The 17,356-nt window shown below is 47.1% G+C and overlaps 3 protein-coding genes across 3 annotated transcripts in view; all 3 read left to right on the top strand.

The window, feature by feature from the left end:
- Positions 1 to 28: 28 nt before the first annotated feature.
- On the top strand, positions 29 to 5,397 carry slc3a2a (solute carrier family 3 member 2a). Its single transcript, XM_061808657.1, has 11 exons — positions 29 to 186; positions 833 to 1,022; positions 1,352 to 1,536; positions 2,105 to 2,278; positions 2,810 to 2,904; positions 3,000 to 3,139; positions 3,505 to 3,614; positions 3,694 to 3,893; positions 4,252 to 4,323; positions 4,403 to 4,622; positions 4,839 to 5,397. The coding sequence occupies exons 2-11, from the start codon at positions 841 to 843 to the stop codon at positions 4,976 to 4,978; spliced, it is 1,518 nt and encodes a 505-aa protein (XP_061664641.1). The 5' UTR covers positions 29 to 186; positions 833 to 840; the 3' UTR covers positions 4,979 to 5,397.
- Positions 5,398 to 7,117: 1,720 nt separating this feature from the next.
- LOC133494622 (zinc finger protein 541-like) lies at positions 7,118 to 10,870 on the top strand. The gene is made up of 11 exons (XM_061808616.1): positions 7,118 to 7,185; positions 7,486 to 8,371; positions 8,489 to 8,607; positions 8,690 to 8,862; positions 9,048 to 9,187; positions 9,253 to 9,356; positions 9,435 to 9,495; positions 9,570 to 9,658; positions 9,725 to 9,862; positions 10,227 to 10,309; positions 10,401 to 10,870. The coding sequence occupies exons 2-11, from the start codon at positions 7,897 to 7,899 to the stop codon at positions 10,690 to 10,692; spliced, it is 1,674 nt and encodes a 557-aa protein (XP_061664600.1). The 5' UTR covers positions 7,118 to 7,185; positions 7,486 to 7,896; the 3' UTR covers positions 10,693 to 10,870.
- A 1,325-nt stretch (positions 10,871 to 12,195) lies between these two features.
- Positions 12,196 to 17,356, top strand: part of LOC133494610 (pyruvate carboxylase, mitochondrial-like) — a 97,625-nt gene continuing 92,464 nt past the window's right edge. The window contains exons 1-2 of the mRNA XM_061808596.1: positions 12,196 to 12,547; positions 16,928 to 17,064. Of these exons, the coding sequence (XP_061664580.1) occupies positions 12,537 to 12,547; positions 16,928 to 17,064 (148 nt within the window). The 5' untranslated portion in view covers positions 12,196 to 12,536. The remainder of the gene's footprint in view (positions 12,548 to 16,927; positions 17,065 to 17,356) is intronic.

Genomic DNA, 17,356 nt, shown 5'->3' with positions numbered 1-17,356 from the left:
TGGGGGGGCTTTAGGGCGTCGTCTGAAATTGTTTTCTAGGAAGGGAACGTCACCACCCACACAGGGAGGAGGAGGAGGGCTCACTCGAGCTACATAAACACGCCGAGCTGCTTTTCTGATCAGATTACAAAGGGACTGACTAGAAAAGGTTTCGGTCGAGTTCGGCGGCTCATTTCCACCACACAGGTAAATATAATAATTTTATGCCACGTTTACGACTAACAAAGGCTCGAAACTAGCATGTGGCTTTGGTTGTGATGACGTAGTTGGATTCGTCATTATTATTTTTTTTACTCACGTGTACAAAATTTACGACAAAAAAATATTCAATATCGACGAAATGGACTCTATTAAACACTCACGTTGCTTGTTCGGTGATGGATTAAAAAAATTAATGTTTTATCGGTTATTATTCTTTTTTTAATTCAGCAGTTAGCTACTTAGCATGCTAGCATCGTGCAACGTTCAGGAACAGTTACATCAGACAACGATCAGCAACAAGCATGTCTCCGTCTTTTCCAGGCTTATTAGAAATAATAAAACTTTGAAATGGTAGCTACTAGTAACGCAATATCGGGTATGAAATTTGTAGTGTATCTTTTTAAAAATTTGCTCTAAATCCCATTAAAGGGAAATATTTAGAAATCCTCAAATGGAATTTTATCGCAAAGACCATTCAAGTGGATTTTTTTTTAATGTCTAAAACCATGAAAGTTGTTTTTGAACATTTCTTACAACTCCTATTTGATCCCTGGTCTCATCTCAAGGTGAGTCCACTGTGAGCGCCAGGTGAGGCAAAGTCAATTTGACTTGTTTTCCTGTGCAACCGTAGAACAAAAGATGAACGACATGAAGGATGTGGAGCTCAACGAGCTGGACCCGGAGAAGCAGCCCATGACTGGCGACGGGCAGGCTGTCGGCGGCGAGAAAAACGGCAGCGTCAAGGTGAAGGTTCCCGAGGAAGAGGTGGCGTTCACGGGCCTGTCCAAAGAAGAACTCATGAAAGTCGCCGGCACTCCGGGGTAAGCGCCGCTTACCTGTTTTTTTTTTTTTTTTTTTTTACAGTAAACCTTCGAGTACTTCTCGTCACCTTTTCTCAAATGTCTCGGGTTTTCGTTCGGGGCAAAAGTTCTAGCTTCAAGCTGTTTACTTGTCACTCCCATTTGAAGATGACTGTAGAACTAACACAACAAAAGATAATTCAATATTGAATATTTAAATGAGCACGTCCAACTCAACGAGCATTTTGTCGGACGCAAGTCCGCTAGATACTCGCAAACGAATTGAAACCCCGAAACGGCTAATGCCGAATTTTTATATATATCATGTTTTTGTTTTTTTTTTTTTTAAGATGGGTGAGGACCCGCTGGGTGCTGCTCATCCTCTTCTGGCTGGGCTGGGTGGGCATGCTGGCCGGCGCCATCGCCATCATCGTCCAGGCGCCGCGCTGCAAACCCATCCCGGAGATGAATTGGTGGAACGAGGGACCGCTGTACCAGATCGCCGACGTCGAGGCCTTCGCCGACGGGCTGGCAGGTGCTGTGAACAATAATTTGGCCCGCGATGACCCCCCTCTCCCCTCCCCCCCTCGAAATAGCAAAAAGACATTTCGTATCAGGAGACGAGGCTCGAGTTGTACAAGCTTGGCTTTGCACCAAACCTGCTGACGCATCGATGTCTAAAGGTCTAACGTGCACTTAAACCTCTGAGTCATTTCTTTGGTATCATGTGCTCTGATATCAGCTGAAGGTTAAGTCACTCAGCCGCTTTTTTTTTTTTTTCCCATCCGTGGCTAGCAGCTCTTTAGTTAAACTTCTGCTATTTTACAGCTTTAGCTTGGCTCAGCGCTTTAGTTTCCACACTGGGGTCCTTTTTTTTTTTTTTTTTTGAGAGCCAAGCGCTTTGTTGTGCCGCTTCCCAGCAGATCTTTGGCAGGAATCCAACCACCAGCACGCACGATTTGCTCCCCCAGAAAAGGGTCTTTTTGTGCTCACGTGGCCCCCGGACAGCATGGTGGCACCGTTCACGTGTCCTCGCCTTGCGTAAACAACCGCGACCTTCCCTCACACCGCGAACTTTCCCCCTCTTCTCTCTCCCGGTGCAGGTGTGGAGAAAAAGCTGGACGACATCAACAAGCTGAAGGTGAAAGGTCTGGTTCTGGGCCCGTTTCACACCGTGCAGGCGGACCAACGGAGCACCCTAAACCTGAAGGAGATCGACCCGACTCAGGGGAGCGAGAAGGACCTCCTCGCCGTGGTGGATAAGGCCCACAAGAAGGGTGCGGGTCGACTTATAACCATGCAGTAAACCACTACTAGTTGCATCTAAATTCATCGGAGCGACTGGCTAAGCTCTGCCAAGAATACCGCGAGTAAACACATCTGAATGTTTTAAGTCATTGGCTGACTTAAACCATAAATGTACTCCAAATTGAAATAACATGACATGTTTTAAATCTCACCTGACCGCATCACCCGTTTAAAATATTCTCAACGCCAATTACTAGTTTCCTGTTAGCCAGGGCTTTGGCGCCGCCTTGTGGCCTCTTGACGGCGCTGCAGAAAAGAGCCTCACGGATATAAATTAGGCTGACAATAAATTCCACTGGGAGAAAAAAAAGGAAATAGGTAAATTTGTGACAAGTGAAGCGCGAGTGGGCGGGTATTTAATTCACAAAAGAAGACACATTAGTATAAGACAAACTAGATAGTAGTATCGAAATGGTTTTGTGAGTTGAGGCATGCAATGTGGGGAAATGGGCACGTGCCTCATTTCATTTGAATTTAAGAGGGTTCCCTTTTGATCGCAGGTATTTCTGTGGTGCTTGACCTGACTCCAAACTACCTGGGAGCATCTCCGTGGTTCAGCACCAGTGACCTCAGCGACGTGATGGACAGCGTCCAGGTCGGGAATCCCGCTTTTATGTCATCGCGAACAACCGAACTCCTTCCGCTGTTTGTCGGCGAGTGAAAATCGCCTGTCGATTGCCCGTCTTCCAGGACGCGGCGGAGCACTGGTTCCGTCTGGGCGTGGACGGCATCAAGATCGCTGACCTGCCGGCGGCCGCCAAGGCTGTGGACTTATCCCAGCTGATGGCCGCGATTCAGGGGAATGCAACCGAGGAGGAGACCAAGAAAAAGTAACGCCACTTTGCCTGCCCCCCAAAAAAAACGCTTTATGTGGAATATTGTGAAAGGGTTACGATCATTGATGTATAATAACCCAGTTATTAAATGCTGTGTAAATGAAACAACAGCATAACAATGCAAAACACCCTCGACAGACTTTAAACACCGCCTACTGGAGTGCAAAGGGTGGCGCAAAACATGTAGATGGAAATTACACCTTTTATTTTCTGTTCTGATTAGCTAGCTCCATGTATGAAGAGGTCACCACGCATTGCAAATTGGCCGCTGTATTATTTCAGGACATCGTATAGTGTTTGGGAGTGATTCCCATCACGGTGTTTCTGTGGTGGCTGAACTGGGGGACTGACTTTTCCAGGATGCTGATGGGGGTGACCGAAGGTGTTTCAGCCGTGGAGCTCTCCCAGCTGCTCAACACCTCCAGCGTCAGTCTGGTGCTGTCGGACCTGCTAAGCGCCAAACTCGGAGGTAGGCAGGCGAGCGCTCACACCCGCAACCGCCGCTCAGTTCTCCCTTTCTGACGTGCGTTTTGATGTCATTGGCAAAGGTGCGGAGCGCATCCACGCCTTGGACACGCTGCACTCCCAGCAGAGGAACGTGGCCTGGGGTCTCGGCGCCGCCCGGCGGGAGCAGCTGTCCAAACGGGCCGCGTCTCGGGCTCTGATCCGCCTCTACCAGCTGCTGCTCTTCACCATGCCCGGAACGCCCGTGTTTAGCTACGGCGACGACATTGGCCTAAAGATGGAGGTGAGATCATTTGGGATTTGCCTTTTTGATTTTGTGGAAAAGATTCGGCATCATTACATATTTAAACACCAAACGATTTCGACAAAACAATGTAATTTGGAAGCCCTGCTAGCTTTATGCTAGCATAGAATGTGGAAAGCCATAGACAGGCTAATGGGCATTAGCATTCATGGTAAGACGGCCCTTCAAACAACTTCCACGGTACAGAGCGGCAACATCGTGTTACGGGTGCACAACTGCAAATAAAATCTATACAAATTGGCACAAGAGTTCAAATGCTCATAAGTAGAATTCAAAATCGGCAACGAAGCAGGAGCGCAATCAAGTCTTAACTTTGTGTATTTGTTTCCCCATTTAGGGTGAGAAGTCTCCCAAAATGATTTGGGACCTCGAGAAGGAAGCCGGAGCCGCCGTCAACGAGACGACAGAGGTGAGCGCGTGTCCAAGCGCGGCCTTTTCAGAAATTTGGATGACGCGTTTTCATTCTGGCTCCGTTCTGCCCCGCGCAGGCAGAGCGCGAGGAATACGTCGCCGTGAGGAAGTGGTTCAAATCCCTCAGCGACCTGCGGGGTAAAGAGCGCTCCCTCCTCCACGGCGACTACTATCCTCTCCAGTCCTCCGCCTCGTCGCTCGCTTTCCTGCGCCTGTGGGACCAGAGCGAGAGATTTGTCACGGCGGTCAACTGGGGCAACGCGTCGGAGACGCTCCAGCTCAAGATGGCGCCGACAGGCAAGTTCCCCCCCCCCCCCATTATACTAAAAAAAAAAAAGATGTCTGTGAAGTGTTATTAACAAACATGAAAAATCTAGCATTGCTCTCAGCACTCAAATGCGTCAAAACCCCAACTGGGGGCTTTTGTTCACACCGCGACAACGAGGCGCTCTAATGTGCCCACAGCAGCCCGACACTTATACATATTTTATTTTATGTATTTTGTTCCCGCAGAAGGAGTCGAGTTGCCAACATCCGCTACGGTCAAGTTGTCCACTGATCCAGAAATGGAGCCAGAGTCCACAGTCGACCTGGTCAAAATCGCCCTGGGACCCGGACAAGGCGTCCTCTTGCAATTCCCTTACAAAGGCTGAAGATGGCGGCAAATTGCAGAAAAGTCACCAATAGATTGACTTTAGGTTTGTTTGTTTGTTTGTTAGTTTTCTCCTCCCAAAGTCAGGTGGCTTGTTAATAAGCTGCACGTTTGTTTTGGCACATTTCTCACAGCTAAATTTGGCGAGCGAAACCTTCATGGAGCAATTTTTATTTCTTTTTTTTTTTTTTTAGCAAATTGTTTATTTACTTTTCAGACCTTAAGAAGCAGATTGTTTACAAAATATTTGACATTCCATTCTTGTTTGGCTGTTTTTCTGCGAGCTATTTGAATGTTGTTGTTTTTAATAGTTTTCTCGTTTTGGCTGCGAGTCTGAGATGTTGGCACCGCCGCGCTCAGAAAAAGAGTTTTGGAAGTAAAGTCTGTCGACCAAAATGAATAAACAAAGTTCTGTCCTCACTTGCGTTTTTATCTGTTATTCTCGTATAGAACCTTTTTAAAGTAACAAAAAACAAGTGTGTGTGTGTGTGTGTGTAAGAAATCTTAAAGTCTACATTTTTTTTTTTTTTTTTTTTTTAAAAATCAATCCCGTATTGTGTTGCTGTCGGGCGTCTACTGAAATGTCAAAACGTGGAGAGGAAACTGTCAATTGAGCGCCGCTGTGGTGTCGCAGGGGAAGTTTGAAGATGACTATGCCGGGAATCAAACTCGACGCGTCGCTCGGGCCGCCTCTGACAAAACACTTTCAGTCTGACTCGCCGGCGAATCTCGACAATTGTGATCGTACAGTTCTTCATTATAAGCGTCAGCGTCTTTTTATTTATTTTTGCGAATTGTCAAGTGCGTTCCCATCAATTTTGTGACCATTTTACAGCAGTTATTATTTTTTTTTTTTTTTGCGGGCTATGTACATCGTTTAAACCTGATGAAAAGTTTTTCAGATTATTTTTTTTAAAAGTGGGGGTCCTTATTGTGACCCTAGTCCTGTAACTTTATGAAAGTGCAGTGCATGTATATTGTTTTGCGGCACGTTGATCAGCTGGTAAAGCGTTGGCCTCACATTTCCGAGGACCCGGGTTCGATCCCGGCCCCGCCTGTGCGGCGTTTGCACGTTCTCCCCGTGCCTGCGTGGCTTTTCTCCGGGCGCTCCGGTTTCCTCCCACATCCCAAAAACCCGCAACATTAATTGGACACTCTAAAATCGCCCCTCGGTGTGATTGCGAGTGTGGCCGTTTTTCTCCGTGCGCCCCGCGATTGGATGACGACCAGTTCATGGTGTACCCTGACCGTCGACCGCTGGGATAGGCTCCAGCGCTCCCCGCCACCCTCGTGAGGATAAGAAAAGAAAATGGACGGATGGATGCATTTAGTCAATTAGTGCGTTACTCAGTTGTCTGCCGATGTCAACGTTTGTCCGCTAGAGGGCGCCGTTTTAGCCGTTGTTTTTGTGAAACCTCGTCCTGTGATGGGAAAAAAAATAGTTTTTAATTAAATACGTGAACTTGTCTTCCGCTAAAATGTGAACGATTCATTTTTAATACTCGAAGGTGCTTAAGGCAATCAATTCATTTTGCATCAGATCAGATAAGCGCACAACACAATAGTCAGCCAGTGGCGGTTCTAGGGAACGTGTGGCATGATTCCAACCCCCCCGCCCCTTACCCCCCCCCCCTTGTTGATGACAGATTATGGTCTCCTTACCTGACTGGAAACGCGTTCGAAGCCCCACTGCAGCCAGTGAGATAAAAGAAGAAGGTAAATGTGGCATAGTTGGTGTGAAGAAAAAAAAAAGTGACGAGAGAGAGAGATGGAAAGAGTGTAGGTGTGGGGGGGGGCAGATAGAGTTAAACATAGCAGAGAGGAGGGAGATCCGTCAGTGTTTGTTTCCTCAGGATGTGGTTACCGCGACAACGAAAAGGCAGCGCGGCGACATCGAAAAGACACCGCGGGTCCCTCCTGACACCTGCCCGAAGTGTCAAGAGCGCCTGCGTGCGTACGCCATCGCGATGCGTGCGGTTTGCCGTGCACGCGCCCGCGTGTCCCCGTCGCGTTCGCCGCCCCGCCGCGTTTCTGCCTCTCCTTTGTGGGTGTCCGCCGGGCGACGGGCGAGGGATGGCGTGAGAGCGGCCAGAACCTGCGCGACGCGCGAGGTGCCAAAACGGGTAAAAGAACAAAAAAAAAAAAAACACAGACGACGCGTTCAAAAGTCAAGCCCGAGTCGTCTCTTTGGGTTCTTTCGCAAATACCGTGAGTACCTGCTGAAAACTGAACTGCTGGATACGTTTTCGGATACTTTGTTGTGAGTTGAGTTTTGCAATTTTTGTTTACTTCAATAACAATTTTCTCAAGTGCCTGTCATTTTTAATTCTTTTAACCCTTTCAGGTTATTCGTGGTCATTTTTGGTCACATCCTGAGATCGTCTTTATGTTACACTGGATAAAGTTTCGGAGACAACGAGGCGCTCTGGCTGTCGGGTCGGACGTTATTTTTGTTGTTTTTCACTCCTTTCCTCACGCGTCCGCTTCTTTTCTTTTCATCTCTCCTAGTTGAGCGAAGAACCACGCAATGGACGACTTTTCGCCCCCGTGGCAGTTTTCCGATCCCCATCTTTCGGGTCATCCCTCCTCCACCTCCACCAGAGCGACTTCCAGGTCCCAGGAACCGGGTCTGAAAGTCAGGAGACGTACTCCGCGGCATCCTTCCTTTCTGAGGACCAGCGTGTGAACAGCCACCAACGCGAGGCTTGGGATGACGTGGGGGGGCCTCAGTTTTACGGCGCCGTCCACAGATCGTGTGACGGCAACTGCGACGTCGCCTCGGCTCAGGATTTCAATCAAGATGCGAGTCAGTGGAGCGAGAGCAGCGGAGACTACCAAAATTGGGATTTTGGCTCGAGCGGCGAGAACCTCAGTCTGTCGTCGGAGGCGCCTTGGATCCGGTCCGGCCCGCTTATCCAAATGGGGGCCACCCAAACTTTGGCCTCAGCAAATCTTCCCCAGATGTCAGGCGTGGGCATCCAGAGCAACCCTCGGGTACTGGACTCCTTCCACGAAGCCTTCCTTTCGCGGCCAAAGAGAAGCTTCCCACAGGTTCTCAGAGAGGATTCTTACGGAACCGTTTGGCGACCGGTGGCCGTCGCGGGGGAGCACTTCGGATCCGAACTTTTTTTCCATCCCGCCGCTTGCTCGACCTCCGCCCCGCCGTTGGCGTTCCCTCACCTGACGTCTTCGGTCCTCAGTCCTCCTCTCACGCCTTTGCCTCCCTCGTCCCACTCGCCGGCCGTGACCTCCGCCCACTCGCCCTCGTGGGCTGGGGACAGGGACGGGCCGCTCCACTTTTTTGCTTCCCGCCCCCAGCAGGTCCCGTCGCTCGACTCCTTCGGCGTGACGTGGCCGTTGGCCGGCGGGTCGGCGGGCACCGGCGGCATCACAGGTAGAAATCTGTTCAAAAGGAACTTTTTGATTGATATCACCGGAAAAAAAACCCTCAAATATTAATTTCGGTAAATTCATTCATATCTGTTCAATTTCATATTATTTGATGATGTAGTTCCCCCCCCAGCACTGTCGCACCCTGCCGCCTCATCCGGAAACTCCACACTCAAATCCCACCGAGCCCCGCGTCACGCCCAACGTCCGCAAGCGGCGGGAGGCGCCGCTTACCGTTGGGTAACCAATTCACAGTCCGATTCGGCTACGACTGGACTTTTTTAATTTCCCCGCTGGGCTAACGCGGAACTCCTTCTTGCAGAAGAACCAAATCTACACGGGGACTCCTTTCCCCAGCATCCTTCACCCCGGCGAGGGAACGAGCGATCATTACACACCCCGACCCCTCCTCAACCCGGCTCGCAAAGGGACGGGGCTTTATTCGACCCTCTTAGCCGTCCAGAACGGACACGAGGACAAATGCGGCGAGCCGCCGTAAGTATACGGAGAGACCAGGAGGATATAGAATATATCACAAAAACAAGAACAGCATTTTTTTCTGCGCTTAAAAATCATTCACTGCCGTTCACCGCTATTTGACGTCAGAAGCCGTCAATGGCAGTGAACGACGTTTTCATTTGGACGCTCGAAAAACAGCGCCTGGCTCTCTTTCTCCTCAGAAGGGTCAACATTGGCAGCAATTTCCAGGCGGAGCTCCCCGCACTGTGCGCCGGCGACGGCGTGGAGGAGTCGAACCAGGAGCAGTGTCTGTGGAAGTCCTGGAAGGGACTCCGGGAATGTCGGACAACGCAGGAGCAAGGTGCCGAGGAACGTTTTCCGGAGGGTCCGCTCCGTTCACTTCCTGTCACGTGCTGTGTTTTACAGTGGAAAAGCTGCTGGTGATGTGCAACTCCAGTTGTTTACCAGGAGGGGGCAGCAACACGGAGCTGGCGCTGCACACTCTGCATTCCTGCCAGGGGGACGTCTTGGTAAGCGTGGAAATGTTTGTTGATGTCTTCCCAGTTTTATCGTGAATAACCCCCCCCCCCATCCCCCCTCCCGCAAAGGCCGCACTGGAGAAGCTACTACGAACTGGAACCTCACCAGCAGCAGACTACCACTACGCCGGTAAGCTTTACACGCTCGTTCCGTCGAACGCGGACATATGGGGACGATTCCCCATTTGTCATTTCCTCGTCCAGGTTGCGACGTTTGGACCGAGACCGAGAAGAGCGCATTCAACGCAGCCCTGCGACACCACGGGAAAAACTTTCCGCTCATCCACAAGACGGTAAAACGGAGAGCACGCGCGCCGTGATCCGCCGCGTATTCGCTTCACACCTTGTTGCGTTTGCAGGTGGAAACAAAGATGGTGAGCCAGTGTGTGGAGTTTTACTACCTGAACAATAAACTCCGAGCTAAGCAGATGAAACAGAGCCGGCAGGAGATCCGGGATGAGAACGGAGGGGAGCCGGAGCGAGGCGAGAGTCCGACTGTGAGTATTTGAGTTGGTTGATTTCTATTGCGGTGCCTTGAGGTATAGTTTGTTTCACGAGCACGTTGTAAGTCAAAATAAATTTTCGGGGGGATTTTTCCACAATTTTAGGCATCCCACTAAAATAGCTCCTGAGCAAAAATCTTTACTAAGATGGCGATCTTTCAAACAACTTTTACTCGCGGATCCAACTTGTTATTATTTGTGGTGGTAGGCAGACGGCGGGCCGCAAATCTACCCACGGGCTGTAGTTTGGACATCACTGAGTTTAAACACTAGGCCATTGATCCGTTTCAGCCCCCCCCCCTCCCCCAAAAAAAATGTCAAGCATTTTTGTGATGTGTGCCATCTTGTGTCGGAAAAGCGAATCACCTGTGCGCCGAGCGAAAAGGAGTTTGGACCAATGAAGGGTCCCGCGAAGTTGTTCCCCTGCATAAAATGCGGCAAGTGAGTCAAAACATCAAAAAAAAATAATAATATATATTTTTTTTTTTAGTCTTTTTCTTCAGCCAGTCATCATTTTCTATGTTTGCTCCAGAATGTTCTACAAAGTCAAGTCCCGCAACGCTCACATGAAAATCCACCGGAACATTCCGGACGGGCGGACCCACGGGCTCAAATGTCGACCAGTGACGTCCGTGGCGCCCGGCGTCACTCCCGCACATCGCGCCCTCGGCGAGGCCGGCCCGCGACCGCCGCCCGCCTTCGCCATTGTTGACGTCGGCGGCTTCGGGCCGCCGTACGTCGCAGCTTTCGACCAATCGCGGCGCTCTTCGGCCGGGTTGCACGAGGATCGCGCCCCCCTCAATCCGTTTTCCTCCAAACGTTGAAACCGGATAAATTCCCGCAGTCACAATCTTTTTTTTTTTTTTTTTTTAATCACAATGCTGACTCCTGAGATTCAAAATTAATTTTTTTTTGTATTTTCTTTTCTGTCTTTTTTTTTTTCTTCATTAAACTGTGCCGGTGTTCTCAACGGAATGGCTGCTGAGTGATTATTATTATGGTTGCATTATACAGCTTCTTTTATGGTATTATTATCAGTTTACCTTTTCTAATTGGCGTCAGATGTCAGAGCACAGCTCCTTTTTCATCAAAGTCACTCGTGGCGAACTTTCACCTATTTAAACACCCCCCCCCGATTAAAGTCCAACATGTCGACGGACCCCCCTCCCCCGACCCCTCGTCTTTTTAATTCACTATTTTTCCGTGGAAAAAGACCCTCCGAGGGCCCTCCGCAGCATGTTACGTCACTCGTATCCTGGGCCACCCTGAGCCCACTTAAAAGAATTTTTATTGTATTTTTTTTCAACATCCAAACTTCAAATATTGCTGGCAATCATGCGGTTGGTGCTTGTGATGGGGCACGAGTGGGATGCAACCCCCCCCCCCCAAAAAAAGGGGGTCAAACTTGTGCTGAGGGGCGGCAGCTATTGCACAACCGCATCCTGACAGGCTGGGGAGGTGGGCTTGAATTGGGGTGGGAGAAAAGTGGGTCAGTGGACTTCATTGTTTCGAGACACGTACATCAACTTGTTTTTTTTTTTTTTCTTCCAGAACTGGTGAGCCAGGAATTTGGGGATGGATCCGGAACAGTCGCTCGCAGTTTTGTTGTGCGCCGTCATTCACTTTGACTGAATTTTAAAAATACATTTTTTTTTAAGTGCAATTGTTGATATTAATGATCCCAAGTAATACAACCAATATTTAAATATCTACTTTAAAAAAATAATCTGTAGAATATACCGAACGGTCACGAACATGGCGCACGTGGGCACCAGGTATAGCCCGCGAGGACCTTGCGAGTCCTCAGGCTTGTCGTGAAAATAACTCAGCCAGGACTGGACGTTGTGATTTCCGGGGAAGGTTATAGAAGAGGCGGCACGGTGGGCCAGCTGGAAAGCGTTGGCCTCACAGTTCTGAGGTCCCGGGTTGAATCCCGGACCCGCCCGTGTGCTGTTTGCATGTTTTCTCCGGGCACTCCAGTTTCCTCCCGCATCCCAAAAACATGCGACATTAATTGGACACTCTAAATTGCCCATAGGTGTGATTTGTGAGCGTTTGTCTCCATGTGCCCTGCAATTTTGGCTGGCGACCAGTTCCTGCCCCGTTGACAGCCGGGATAGGCTCCAGCGCTGCCCGCGACCCTCGTGAGGATAAGCGGCAAAGAAAAGGGAGGGATGGAATGCATCGATTAGAAACGTCACAAACCGAGTCAGACTTGATCCCAAAATGTTTTCGATCGCAGTCGAAGCTCGCGCCGGCCGGTGTTGCCACGCCTTCTTCCCTGATTGGTCGAGAGCCGAGAGGGTGTCGTAGTGACGTCACAACGCCAGGAAGAAGACCGGAGTTTGCGGGGAAACGAGACGAGGGATTAAGCGAGCGGTCCGCGGAGCTGCTACTAGCAGTTAGCCACCGAGCCGGAAGTCCCTCAGCCAGTTTGACAGCCTGCCCCGCGCCTTCGCTTCCGGTGCGCGTCCGAGCATGAAACCCAAGTAGCAGCCCTCCCTCCCTTCCCCCCCCTCCCACTTCGCCCGCCCGTCTTCCTCTGCCTTTTTTTTTTTCCTCCTCCGCCGAGCGTGACCGTGCGCGTCGAGCTGCGACGTGGGCAGGCGGAAAACCCAAAACAAAACACGCGACTGTTCACAACGGGCGTCCTGTTACCCGTCGTCGGATGCACAACATGTGAGTACTGACGGGGCGCTAGCCTCGCGTGTCCGCGCCCGGTTTGCCATTTGTTTCCCCCCACGCGGGCACGCGCGTGTCACGCTGTTACAGTTCGTGGGAGAGCAAAGAAAAAAAAATAAAAATAAAACCAAAAACGAGAAACAAACAACTGAGAATCAAACAAACGACAAGAGCTAGTTTACTTGAGCTAGCTAGGTCGGAGTTTTTTTTTTTTAAATGTAGCCATTGCAGCTGCTAAAGTCTTGACAACTTTTTTTTTTTCAATTTGCACAGTTCATTTTGGTGTAATGCAATATTTGTTAAAAAGAAATGGGTCATTTTTTTCTACACCTGCTGCAAAGTTAGTGGGATGCTGCACATCATTTCAAAATCAGTGGCTCTTTCTCTTTTTTCGTTCCCTGCAAAAAAAGGAAAAAAAAAACATCTGTACATATAATTCTATAGAAGTTGTACAGAACAACTTGTTCTATAGAACTTTGGTTGTGATTTTCTATAGAATTTCTACAGAACAATACAATTTCTTTAGAAATTGTATCGGACTTTGGGTTTAAAGTTCCATAGTTCTTTAGAAATTCTTTAGAAACGTATAGATTTTTTTTAAAATCCCTTTTGAAGTGTAAAGGTTGTGATTTTTGTAGAATTCCTACAGCACAATAGAATAGAAATTTTATAGAACTTTAGTCCTAAAGTTCTATAGTTCTTTAGAAATTCTTAAGAAATATTCTAAAATTATTTTTTTTAGCAGGCTTTAAAGTCCCTTTTGACGTCTAAAGGTTGTGATTTTCTGTAGAATTTCTACAGAACAATAGAATAGAAATTTTATAGAACTTTAGTCCTAAAGTTCTATAGTTCTTTAGAAATTCTTAAGAAATATTCTATAATTTTTCTTTTTAGCAGGATTTAAAGTCCCTTTTGACGCCTAAAGGCTGTGATTTTCTATAGAATTTCTACAGAACAGAATAGAAATTCTATAGGACTTTGGTCTTAAAGTTCTACAGTTCTTTAGAAATTCTTTAGAAATATTCTATAGAACATTTTTTTTAGCAGGGTTTAAGTCCCTTTGGACAGCTAAAGTGAGAATAACACTGCAGCTATCGTTATTGTCCCTGTTATGTGTGTGTATATATAGAGATCTATATATCTCTCTCTATATATTTATATACACACACGGTGTATATAAAAGCTCGTGTTACAACTGAAGTATTTTAACTGCTGCAGAGAGCGCAAATTTAATTTCAGCGTGAAACAAATGATGTTGCTGTCGCCCGCCGTGTTTGGAAAAATCTGCCAATCACTGTTATAACTTTACGTTAAAAAAAACAAAAAAAAAGACATCAAGTCCTCCTCGCCAGTAGTCGGCGCTATACTGCTACGGTTTTGACACGAGATGACACGCTGTGGCGACCCCGAAAGGGACAAGCCGAAAGAAACTTACTTTTTATAGAATTAACATTGCAGCAGGATGAAAGAAAATGGTCATCTTTTTTGTGTGTTGATTTGAAATTTGATGTATCAAAAGTATCAGTGGTAATGGTAATGGTGAGTACTCAAAAAGTGAATATTTGTGCTAGTATCTGTCTGGGGGTGGGGGTGTGGTCGATCCTACTGAGGATATTGAAGATGGGTGGATGGATGTTCAACCTGACCCATTTTTTCATTTCGATTCAGAAAAGTTGGCTTGCTCGATGCAGACTTGTGACGTGAAATGCCATAGATTGGCTAATGTACGTGACTGGTTGCGATTGCAGCGGCGACAGCTAACTAAGAATTAAAGTGTTGCCGAAAACAAATGGATGAGTCGAATCACCCCCCCCTCACCCAAGCGTGATGCTTCTCTTCTTTTCTGCGCTGATTACCAAACGCTAGTCAGGGTTGCCGTTCGAGTTGTTTTGTCGGACTCGGTTGGTTACCAGTCAAGTTGGGACCGAACGTTGTTTACGTGTTGAAACCCGCACGAGTGCACAGAGTTCTTGTTTGTTCGCCGGCCGCACGTCGTGCGCGGCCGACTGTGTGCGTGCCTCACTTTAACCTTTGAACGCGCTTGTGCATCTGCTTCTTCATAATGTTTGTCTGTGTTACAGTACTCTCTTCTCAGCCCCCCCCCCCCAGCAACCCCCCCTGTTTTTTTCGTTCTTTTTTTTTTTTTTAACAAGCATTCTTTTCTCCAAGTCTCAAGGGAAGCATGTGGATTTGATTACGCTTTGTTGTGTAACAAAACTCAACCAAGTCCCGAGATGCGAGCTGGTTGTGCGTTTCAGGTTCAAACGACGGCAGGCAGAAAAGCGGCCTTGAGGGAACTTTGCGTTCCGACCCAAAACGCACGTTTTGCGTGCGACCTTGTCGGCCGCGCGTCAAAACAGAACTTTGATCCCCGAGAGGTTAATATGTCAACCACGGGCGACGTCTGCTTCCGGAAAGTGGACACACGCAATCCGACTCACGTGTGAAGTGTTTATTATTATTATTATTATTATTTCGGGACTAATAAATAGTCATTGCACTTTTGGATTTTTTGGATGTCATCTGGGTTGGGTTGGTTTCTAAAATTGGGTTGTGGGGTATAGATATTCGTGTGTGTGGGGGGGATTCTGGTAAAAGTAGAAGGCATACTATGTATCCCGATGTAGTACTTTTTCTGCAAAATCTATGAAATTCATTTCAATTTTCACACATCTTTGTTTACAAAATACACAGGAAAATAAGAGCACTCCACTGAGGATGAATTAAAAAAATGTTAGTACAACTTGCATCGTTTGAGTAAGTTGAAGAATATCAACAATATAATGAAAGGATATATAATTAGCTAGCGTTGCTTTATTTTGTTAAATTAAAAAAAAAACATCACTGTGGTGGTGGTGTTTAATATTTTTATTTTACATTCATGTATTGTTTAAAAAAAATTCAAAGGGAGTCATCAATTTAAAAACGTGCGGGTTCTTTAAGAGGGCTTGGCGGCCATGTTGCGTAAGCAACAACAACAACAATAAAAAGCCTGAAACACTTCAAATTTTTTTTTTGCAACTTGCACTATCGCATTGAACCTCACGAGGGCACCACCGATCCACGTGCGCCCCACACTCGTCTTTTTTTTATCCCCCAAAGTTGTTTGGGTCTTTCTCGATAGGATAAAACAGAATATGTCTGTCATATTCCCATAATGGGGAAATTCCACACAGTAGCAACTAACAAGAATGGAATGAGAATATATAAAAAAAAATCCCCAATATACATATTTAGGGTTAGTGTGCGTGGCGTGTGTACATGAATAAATAGAAGCTCGCGAGAAAAGGCAGCGCTGTGTGTTTTGGAAGTAGTCGTGTGTATTGTACGACTGATTTGGCACCGTGAATTGTCCTGGCCAAATATTGTTTTATTTACAAAGCGTTCCGGCGATTTGACAAGCGTTTTTAAATTGACCAAAAATCTTGAGACACGCCTCTTAATAAATTAATCTCAAATTCCCCAACATCAAAATGTGATTTATTTTTTTAACACCAAGAACCACCTAAAATAACAAACAAACAAACAAAAAAACCTACTGTTTACTACTGTAATACCCAATAAATGTTCTTCAAATACAATGCAGAGGTTTTATTCCTAAAAAGTATATTTCATATTATTGTAAGGCACTGTAATATTAGGCGCGATTTTGGCATTCACTACATTGAACTATATTAAAAAAAGGTGATTTAGATTTTTTTTAATTTCATTTTTAGTCTTAATTCTTTCCCCTCATCTGAATGCAATGCTGCCATTTGGCCACGCGGGGGCAGTGACACTCCAAGATGCTTGGAAAAAAAAAGCAGTTTCCGTTTTGCTCAACGTTTTTTAGCATCTCAAATCAACAAAAGGAAGATGCTCTGTGATTGGGTGCGGTTTTTTTTTTTTTTTTTACATTTCCATTTATTCATTTTCCTTTGCCGTGCTCTGTGTTTTTATTGTTATCGAGCATTGGTTTTCGTGATTAATGAGGCAATATACCTGCATAACATTCACGGTATGGCGATTTATTATGATTATTTACAAAATCGATATGTGCGGATGTGGTTTTAAAGGAGCGCAACTGTGGTTTCGTCGTACTTTTAATGGCGTAACATGGATGTAATCGTCGGCCAAATCTGCACCCCAAATGCCGAAATACGACAGCTTGCTCGCGTTTTGGCACCTGCAACCGATTAGGGTGTGGGAGGCCGGGCGGCATGTGATTGGCTGTCACACGTTTGTTCGCAGCTGCTGATTGGTTCTCACACTTCCTGCTAGTCTGTTGGGAATTCTTGATCAATTGAAATTGTTTGCAGTGCTCTGGGATGTCTTTTTGAAAAACAATCATAATATATGTATGTTTTTTTTTTGTTTTTTGTTTTTTTTTCCACGCAGGATGTTGAGCTACGCCACGGTGCGTGGCGGCCTCAGACTGCTGGCTGTGAGGCGGGCGTGTCTCCGGAACCGCCGCGCGCACACGGCCCCGGAGAGCCGCTACCGACCAATCAAGAAAGTGATGGTGGCTAATAGAGGTAAAAACGAAAATATTAATTTTCTGACGAGAGAGTCACCTCGATCCACCAGTCCAGTTCCGTTGAATGCACGTGGACATTTTGCACTTCTACCCTGAAGGAGATTTGCATATTGCTCGCTATCATTTGTACGATTCAATTAAAAAGGGGGCCTCTTTTGCGATTTAATTCCCGGGTTGAAAAATAACGCAACGTAAAACCAAAGACAAACGAGCCGATTCGGAGTCGTCGGATCTGTTTCATTCCGGGGGGGGGCATGGACACACCCTGCAGACGACAAAGATTCATGCCA

Source organism: Syngnathoides biaculeatus, chromosome 21 (genome assembly GCF_019802595.1).
Source record: "Syngnathoides biaculeatus isolate LvHL_M chromosome 21, ASM1980259v1, whole genome shotgun sequence".
Lineage (NCBI taxonomy): Eukaryota > Metazoa > Chordata > Actinopteri > Syngnathiformes > Syngnathidae > Syngnathoides > Syngnathoides biaculeatus.
This window is presented reverse-complemented; position numbering and strand designations above follow the sequence as displayed.